Here is a 9,533-nt window from a genome sequence, read left to right as displayed (position 1 = left end):
CACCCGTTCGGTTTGTTCTCCTTCTCAAAAACATTTTCAACTCTCGTTTGGGTCTTTCTCACTCGGTCCCTCTGATTCCCAAATCGGTCCCTATAAATTCTCTCTTGCCCAGCTGGAGTGAGAAAGAATCCTTGCTTCCTTTCCTTTCAACGAGTTTAGTCTTCTCTCTGTCCCCTGTCTCTCTCTCTTAATTTTCCTCAACAAAATCAACATATGCTTGCCATGGAGAATATTGAGAATATCGGTGATGAGTACAAAAATTATTGGGAAACCAAATATTTCCTGGAAAACGAAGAATATAGGTACCTTGTTAACTTACCAACTAAATTAATTTTGTTTTCTTTCTACCCATTTTAGCCCTTTGGCTGCACTTAGTATCTATGTACAACTGTAGACAATTGAATTAATAAAAACGAAATTTGCTTGAATATGAAGCAGCTGGGCAATTGATGAGTTCTCCGGATACTACGATTCGAGTTCTCCTGATGGGGCAGCCTCGTCTGCAGCCTCTAAGAACATCGTTTCCGAGAGAAACAGGAGGAAGAAGCTTAACGAACGGCTCTTTTCACTCAGAGCAGTTGTCCCAAATATCAGCAAGGTGATGGATGATAAACAAAAAATTCCACCACCATTTGCTTCTCTTTTACTTCTACTCTTAAGATTTTTCTCTCTCTTTTTTTATCCTTTTAGAGAAAAAGAAATGGGATCCTTTGGGTTGTTAATTAGTTTGATCTTATTGGTATGTTTTTCCAGATGGACAAGGCTTCCATAATCAAGGATGCCATCGACTACATACAGGAATTACATGAGCAGGAGAGTAGAATCCAGGCTGAGATACTGGAACTGGAGTCAGGAAAACTGAAGAAAAATCCGGGGTACGAGTTTGACCAAGAGCTGCCGGTGTTGCTGAGATCCAAGAAGACCAAACTGGAAAACATTTTTGATTCCGGGGGATCAAGAACTTCCCCTATTGAAGTTCTTGAAGTAAGCCCTCTCTGCTGCTATATATATTGATGTGGAGTAATTGTTGGCTTTGAAAATTTCTTCTGTTTTCGAATTGAAATTAACTTTGTTTATCCTTTCTGCAGCTCAAAGTGACGCACATGGGAGAGAAGACAGTGGTGGTGAGCATAACATGTAGCAAACGGACAGACACGATGGTAAAACTGTGTGAGGTTTTTGAGTCTTTGAAGCTCAAAATCATCACAGCGAATATCACTGCTGTCTCGGGGAGGCTGTTGAAAACCGTGTTCATTGAGGTCAGTCCTTTCAAATTTACTTCTTTTATGCCCTTTGCTCTCTGTTCTATCCCTGCTTGTCTTGTTTCCAACTATTTTGTCATTGTTCCACTATTCACAAAACCATATGATATATTACTGATTTTGTTGAGTATTCCGACAATCCACACATTGTACACTGTTAACATTATTATTCTTTCTATTTTTATCTACTCTTCTCTTCTTCCCTTTCCATGTCTCACCATTACTAGCCTATATATATATATATATATATATATATATAATAANTACTAACATCTCAGATGGATTGATGGTTCATTGTTGATCAATAGTACTATCAATATTCTATTACGTACTATATATATATATATATATATATATATATAAAAGCTACAAAAGGGAATTTTTTGGTAAGGTGCGCCAACATTACTGCTAAAACCTACTCAGTATAAACAATAAAGTTTTTTTAATCTAAAATTAGAAAATTCGAATCAAGCAAGAGGATAGTTCAAGATGGATGGATGGGTAATTAATTAAGTGGGTTAAATTCCATGTTTAAGGGAGGGGTGGTTGATTATTTAATCATAGGATACCCAGCATTATTGCGCATTAAGTAGTCTTCAGACAAGATTTCTCTGTTGGATTTCTTTCTTTTTCAGGGTAAAAACAATTTATCCAATCTCTTTTTGCTTTTGCTTTTCCACATTAGCTTTCTAGTAATTCATATCCTTCTTTCGCCGTCAGTGCTTATAATTACAGAAGTTTGAGAAATTACTCTTTTTTCTTTATTTTATTGTATTTTTTGAAACAGAGAAATTACTCTTTTTTCTTTATTTTATTGTATTTTTTGAAACAGAGAAATTACTTTTTCCACTTTAAAGTTTCACGACTTTTTTTTTCTGGTTTTAATTATTTTATTTTGTTTGCTTTTTTTTTTAATTTTTGATTTTAATGATTGTTTTGAGAGGGGGTTTTTCTGCAACTTTAAATATTTATTTATATATTTATTTAACAAAATAAATTCAACAACGCTGAAACAACTATAGAATTCCAAGATCCAAAACGGTTATTTATTTCTATATTTTTTTATAAAACAGTTGTCAGAAATTATTGAAAAACTGCTTTTTTTTAAAAAAAATATCTTCAAACATGAATTAATAAAATAAAAGAAATTAAAATCATCGTAATAATGTCTTATGATTTTTTTTCCCTCATTATTATTTATGCAGACATGAATATATTGGATAAATATTTAATTATAAATGTTCAACATTTAATAATTTAACAGAGTCGGACTTTACAATATATACTGCAGATTAAGAGCATTAATTATTGGGTAATAAATTTGTTGAAATTGGAGGCGTACATAGTTAGAAGGGTATCAATTTTAAAAACGGCCAAGGGCTGTGGGGCCTAAAGGATAGAAAACGGATAGACTCACTTTAATAAAGTGGATGATCCATCATGATGAATGCAATTTAGGGCAATGACGGGGTAAGTGAAATCCAGAGTGTCCGAATAAAACCCACCCCTGACCACTAAAGTGACCAAAAGAAAGGACCCCATCTCACTTCCGCTTTAAACCTCTATTAATATTTTTTTAATTTATTATTATTTTATAATTATAATAATAATAAAATCATTCTTCAGCTTCTTCTTTTCATTTGCTTCCTTTTTTAACTTACAATCAAAATTAAACAAATCTTAAAATGTGTAATAGCCTTATTGTCAGATTACTAATATAAATAAAGTATTTATAAATTGTTTTTTTTTTGTAATTTATGAATGTCGGATAAATTAAATTAGCAGTATTCTTCTTTATAAGAGTTGATTATAATTCAGAGTTTTTTTATTTTCCTTTTCAAGTTTACCATGTTTTATCAATATCATCCACGTCGTTTGTTTTGTTCTGTTTTTACTCAAAATAGTCACGAAATTCAGACATGTGATCAATTGGTTGACATCAGACAATATATAATAAATATTGGATGTCTCTACTGCACCCACTTGGCCTATGTTAACCTTAAATACATTTTTTTTCTTCTGTGTATAAGAGAAATAGGAAAAGTACAAAGGTGGGATAAGATATCACCATCAAATTAATTTTTATAGAACATACCAGAACAATCACAATATTAAAAAAAATATATGTACTAAAACATTTCTTTGAAAATAGTAATTTAATTAAATAGTAGTTTTTCTGACTTAAACTAAATCAATATATCCCAAATCAAACTAATAAAATAAAATTAAGCAAATTCATAAAAGTTATTTTTTTGGCATTGAGTAATATAGGTTTACCTTTTGGATGAATATAATATATATACATATATATATATATATATATATATGTATGTATGTATATGGCATGTAGCCATTTGTGCATAAACTCTAAATTATAATTAGGGCGAGGTTAAGAATGAATAGAGAGTTTTAGGTTCAAGTCATAATGGTGCCTCTTCTACAAAGAAAAAATTACATGGTAAGGCATAAAGATTTCAATGGGTATCTTGTAATTAGGTACTCTGTATTATCTTATTTGATTAAGTAAGATTAAGGTACCTTATAATTAGGTTCGAGTAGTAAAGTTACTATCCTTTATGGATTCGGGTAGGATTATAGTACTCATTATTTGAATTTGATTATAAATAAGAATTTTTAATATTAAATTTTGGTTTTACATATATATTATTTTTGTTAATAAATTCATTTTAATTTTTTTTGGTCAATATAAACTCCGTATAATTAATGTAATACTTAATAAAATTTATTAGTTCTTTTAAATAAGATTTTTAATTTTAATTTATTTTTATGAATTAATTTTAATTTATTAATATAATTTTTATTAAAAATATAGATAAAAATTATTTTTAATTTATTTTAATTAGATAATTAACGAATATAACTATTTAACGAGTAGTGTTTAGGATATTCGGGTGTAAGTTTGAGAAATAATTCAAAAAATTAATTTCTTATTTATAAAGTTTAACTATCCTATCATTAAATAGAATTTAAATTAAGGTATTTCAAAAATAACAAATATTCTATCCGTTGATATCTCTAATGAAACAAGATAGGTAGATACCTATGAGAAAACGAAAGACTTATCAAGTTTCTTCAAATTAACTATCATGTGAGAGGAGGACCCATGAAATTAATATAAATAAACATAGGCATGGGCCACTGCAATAAAATGGTGATGTTTCTGTGGGAGCCAAGGCATATAAAGTTGTACAATTTCCCACTTTTCNCAAAGGAAGGAAACACTCATTAATATGCATTCATTTCCGTTGAGGTGTGTGAATCACATCTTCTGACGGAGCTTCTCCTTTAATAGCACTTGCCTTGTTCATTAGGAAATCATGTACATCTTCTGCAACTACACGACGCTAACATGAGTGTCAAACTTGATCTTTTCTTAAGCATCAAATTCAACTCTCACGTCTGATTACTATACAACCTCTTATGCTTATGTGGTATTCCTATGAGCTGCCAAATGTTATCCAAACTTTCATGGGTCCCAAACACCCTGTGATTGATTATCATGACTTCGTCCCCACTTGTTAGATGCAATCCTTTTGGGCCAACTGACAAAACACCCATGTTTCTCATATTGTCAAAAATTTTTCAGTAAAATCTCAGGAAACAAACAAAACTCCGAAAGCCTAGAAACTACATGGAAACCTCATGTGTGAACAAGGAAAAAAGGAGAAAAATTTTGCATTCAAAACGTGTTCTCATTTGTCTAATCTGATAAAATAAGAAATGGCATGTGGTTTCATATGTCATCCTCACACCTTTTTTTAATGTGAACATTTTTACAACGTGGGTAATCGCTTCTTATAAATATCCCACTCTTGTATCGTTTTCATTCAAGAACATAAACAGGTGTGGGGTTTTTCTTTTTAACCCTCTCGATGTGAGTTTTCCTTGGTTAATTTATATTGTTTTATGTAATCGTCACACCATCAAATTTAGGTGGAGCGGCTGACACTTGAGAGCGTTGGTTAGTGTTAGGTTTGGGCCTTAATCATTGATCATTTCCCTAGCAAGCCATCCAGATTTTCTGGGTTAGTTTATTTTTCTGTATATCTGCAAGAATTAATTATTTAATTGAAATATCATCAAATTTTTTAAACTAAAAAATGATTGAATTTGTCAGCAAGTTGACAGCAAACATATTTTGTCAGAATCTTCCGAAAACAATCATGGAGGCTAAGGTTTGTTTATTTTAAAAGCATGCTTTGCCCCCCATTTTGGATCTTGTTAATGCTTTATTTATGTTTGAGAAAGATATGATGAATCTTTTAGAATGTTAATTTAAGCAGTCTTCTGTCATCCAGGTATATTCGGCTCCACAAGATAAGAATAGTGCCAAATGTCTACACTCCACCCAAAACTTGGGAATTAGCCCTAGCCTTTCTTTTTTTTTTGCCATGTATACTTATACCGTAGCCATTCCACACCATACTTGTTGTGAACTTTCATGCTATTTTTTTTTTTTTTATATTTCTCAGACAAATTTCATTTTATCAGTTTCATGGTAGTATGATTAGGATATAATGCATTTTAACAAGAGATACAACAAGGACCATAAAGTTCCCCTTTTTGGCATTTTCAACTTCCTCCTTTTTGGCTCCAATCATGAAATAACCCTTTTCTTGTTTTTGCATGGTAATCTCTTTTGTTGTTTCACAATTTGTCACAACACATGTTTCTGTTTAAAGCCAAGCAGACTGCAGGGCCTTAAGAAGCATCTGGTAGTCCAAAAGAGGTAAAAAAAAATTGGCTGAGCAGCATTCGTTAAAACTGGGATTTGGACATAAAAGTCTAAAATCAGCAACTTCCCTTCCTGCTTGGAATATTTCTGTCACCAGATGAAGATCAAAATCAACTTGTAGAAATTGTATTGTTTTAATCTTTTTGTGATTTAGATATGCTTGTGTTTTCTGGTCTTGATCATACAAGGGTTGGAAACCAATGTTCCTGGCCGCTAATTCACTTTTTTAATTGCTCTTAAACTTGATATGCAGGCTGATGAAAAGGAGAAAGACGAGCTAAAGGCACAGATTGAAACAGCCATTGCAGCTCTTAACGATCCGCAAAGTCCAATGAGCATGTAATGAACCCACATCCAAGTCTAAGATCGTCCTGTCTTCATTCATGGATAGTATTTCCATTGCACCATGGCCTTTGCTACTTTCCTATCTTCCTTTTCCCGCATCGGAGTCTTTAGCTTTTGGTTTCTTTGGGAAATCGTCACGGTTGAAATGTAAGTTTAGTCCATGGCCTTGTAAAATAACTGTCTGCTTCAAAGTTTCTGTGTTTAAGAATTCAGCAGAATAATAATAGCTTTCGCTTTTCTTAACAAAAAATAAAGAAAATAAAAATAGAGGTATCCGTTAATAGAGGCGTTTCTTGTAACATCTTGTGTCGAGTCCGTTTCACTACATCTGTAGCAGCTGTCTTATCAAAGTCCACTTTATCATTTTCTTTTTCAGCGATTTGGAACATTTTCCATTTCGTAAACCAAAAAAATTTCTTTTGAGCATTCTATTTCTTCCTATTTTGTTCACAATAAAATTATCATTATTGTACAATATACTATGATACTAATTAATACTAATTAATCATCTTAATTAAATGTCGAAGGAATATTGTACGAGACGTGCGATACATATCATACAATACGATATATTTTTTAAATATTAAATTTTTTAGACACAATAAATTATTTTTTAAAGATATTAAAAAAATGTTAAATATTATTTAATTTTTAATTAATAAATTAATATGTAAAAAGCATATCTTATTTAAAATATATTATTAAAAAATATGTTGAGAGTTTAAAATAAAAAATAATAATCTTTTTAATTTATATCATATAATCTTCAATTTTATTAATAAATATAACAATTTTAAATTTTTTATTTTACAAGTATACTTATTATTTATAATTAATTTTAAAATTTTTTACTATATTTTATAATATGATATGATACTCGATATCTTATACTAAAAAATAAAATTTCAATACACAGCATGTATCTTGATTTAATTTCTAAAGTACATTTTAAATTAAATTGTGGATAGTCACAAATAATTCAACAATACTAAAAGGAGTGGAATTGACGACGGGGAGGGAGGGTTCGACGACGGAGAGGTTGGGTCGGTAGTAGGTGAAGTTCGACCAACTTTCAATCAGCAACGAGATTATAAATTTGCAGTAGGTCTAGGTTAAAATGGGTGGAATCAATAGTGAGAAGGGTGGGTTCGACGACGAAAGGGCTCAATCAATAGTAGGTGACATTTCAACAACTTTCAATCGGTAGTGAGTTTACAAATTTGCGATGGGTCTAGGTTAAAACTAGTGGAATCGACACTAAGAAGGGTGGGTTTGACGGTGGGGAGGGTGGGTTCGACAGTGGAGAGGCTTGGTGGAGAGTGGGTGACATCTGGCCTACCTTCAATCGGTGGTGAAAAGGGCAAAGAGGGTGGGTTGGGAGCTTCAAGGTAGAAGAAGAGATGAGAGATGGAAAATAGAAGGGGGAAATGGGGCGAAGGAGCCCACTTCATTTAAATAATACAACTTACTGACAAAATTCTTGATGAAATTATCGATGAAATTTCTGTTGGTAGTCCATTGATGTTTTATTTAGCCATCCTTGATGGATATTTCATCGATATTTATGAAAATTCCATTAATAAACCATTGACGTTCAATGTACCCATCACTGACAGAATATTTGTCAACATTTCTGTTGGAATATTCTTGACATTTGGATTCCACTGATGTTTTATTTAGATAACCCTGTGGGAATATTCGTCGATATCTGCATATTAAATTCTATCGGTATCTCTCCAACGTTTTATGTAACCATCCTTGATGGAAATATTCCATTAGTAATTTCCTGATGATTTTAATCCCTTGATGTTAAATTTAGCCATCCCTGATAGAATATCCGTTTGTATTTTCTTGACGTTCGAATTCCCCTGACATTTTATGTAGCCATTACTGAAGGATTATCCGTCAGAATGTTCGTTGGCAATGGTGTTACTAACATCAACGGATTACATCCGTTGATGTTCTTCAGGCCTTTTGCTTATATTATATGTCCAATAATTGCTGACCAATTACCAACAAAAATATATTTGTTAGTAAAGTCTATTGGTAGTTCTTCGATGTTTTGTTAGAATAGAGCATGTTTGTTATCCGTTGATATTCTGTCAGCTTTCCTTCGATATTTGTTGACAAAATTTTATCAATGAATTTCTTTCCGTCAATAAAAGTCTATTTTCTTGCAGTGTTAATGAGTTTTTATAAAGACTTGCCCAGTTAATAAATTGCTATTTTAGAAAGAATTTGATTAATTGTGCTTATAGTTGTTTGTTAAAATCAATTAAAATTATCATTTTAAAAAAGTCTTTTTATTAAATTCACTTTATCATTAAATTCACGAAGAGATGATTCATCAATTAAAATTTTTTGTTTATAAACATCACCTTAATTGGTGCCTATACATTAAAAAAATAGTTTTTCATTTAGTGCACTTTTCTTAATAAATAAAAAATGCACTAATTACAATTTTTTTTATAAATATTATATGAGTTTAATTACAAAAAGCCTATATGAATGTCACAAGGACGTGAGATGAATGACTAAACCATAAACTTAAGGTCAAGAATACAACTTAGGCATGCTCTTTTAATTTGTGTTTTATCTTTAGTGAATTTTCTTTCATTCTTACCAACAACCAGTCGTTTCACTTAAATTTTCAAATGGATGGGAACAAGAACTCTGAACTCGAGGATTAAGAAGGGTAGCCTTTGGTATGAGGGAAGTGAGAGCACATTCTCTACAATATATCTAATTAAATTACATTATAATATTTGTTTTGCAATAAACCACCACAACATAAGATTGCAATACAATCACATTACAACCAATGGATGTAATGTGATTGTAATCTAAAACCAATGCAATTAGATTGCATTAAATTTTGCAATATTATTAAAGACATTGTTGCCTTTCAACTTCGTTACTTTGTTGAAAACATTTTGTAATGCTATAATTTGTTTTTTACATATAGATTTCAAGGGATTTTTTTTATTATACTTGGTAGTCATGGTGATTATCAATAAAATTTATATTATCTTTTAAAAGAAAAAAACTAAAATAAAATATATAATATAGAAAATTATATTAAGAAATGAAAATAAAATCTATAAGATTATAATAAGAAATAAAAATAAAATATATGACATTAAAAATATATTTAAGAGATGATATTATAT

General features: G+C 30.8%; 1 protein-coding gene across 2 annotated transcripts; it reads left to right on the top strand.

The window, feature by feature from the left end:
• LOC18589410 (transcription factor bHLH35) lies at positions 1-6,738 on the top strand. Of its 2 annotated transcripts, none has more exons than XM_007014374.2 (5): positions 1-302; positions 439-598; positions 754-984; positions 1,089-1,259; positions 6,272-6,738. In XM_007014374.2, exons 1-5 carry the CDS (start codon positions 214-216, stop codon positions 6,359-6,361), a joined length of 741 nt encoding a protein of 246 aa, XP_007014436.2. In that variant the 5' UTR covers positions 1-213; the 3' UTR covers positions 6,362-6,738. The 2 variants fall into 2 exon arrangements, with proteins under 2 accessions (XP_007014436.2, XP_017983886.1); XM_018128397.1 differs by having other exon boundaries at positions 15-302; positions 436-598.

The sequence above is a fragment of the Theobroma cacao genome, chromosome 9 (genome assembly GCF_000208745.1).
Source record: "Theobroma cacao cultivar B97-61/B2 chromosome 9, Criollo_cocoa_genome_V2, whole genome shotgun sequence".
NCBI lineage: Eukaryota > Viridiplantae > Streptophyta > Magnoliopsida > Malvales > Malvaceae > Theobroma > Theobroma cacao.
Note: the sequence above shows the minus strand (reverse complement) of the source record. Positions and strands in the feature narration are given on the sequence as shown.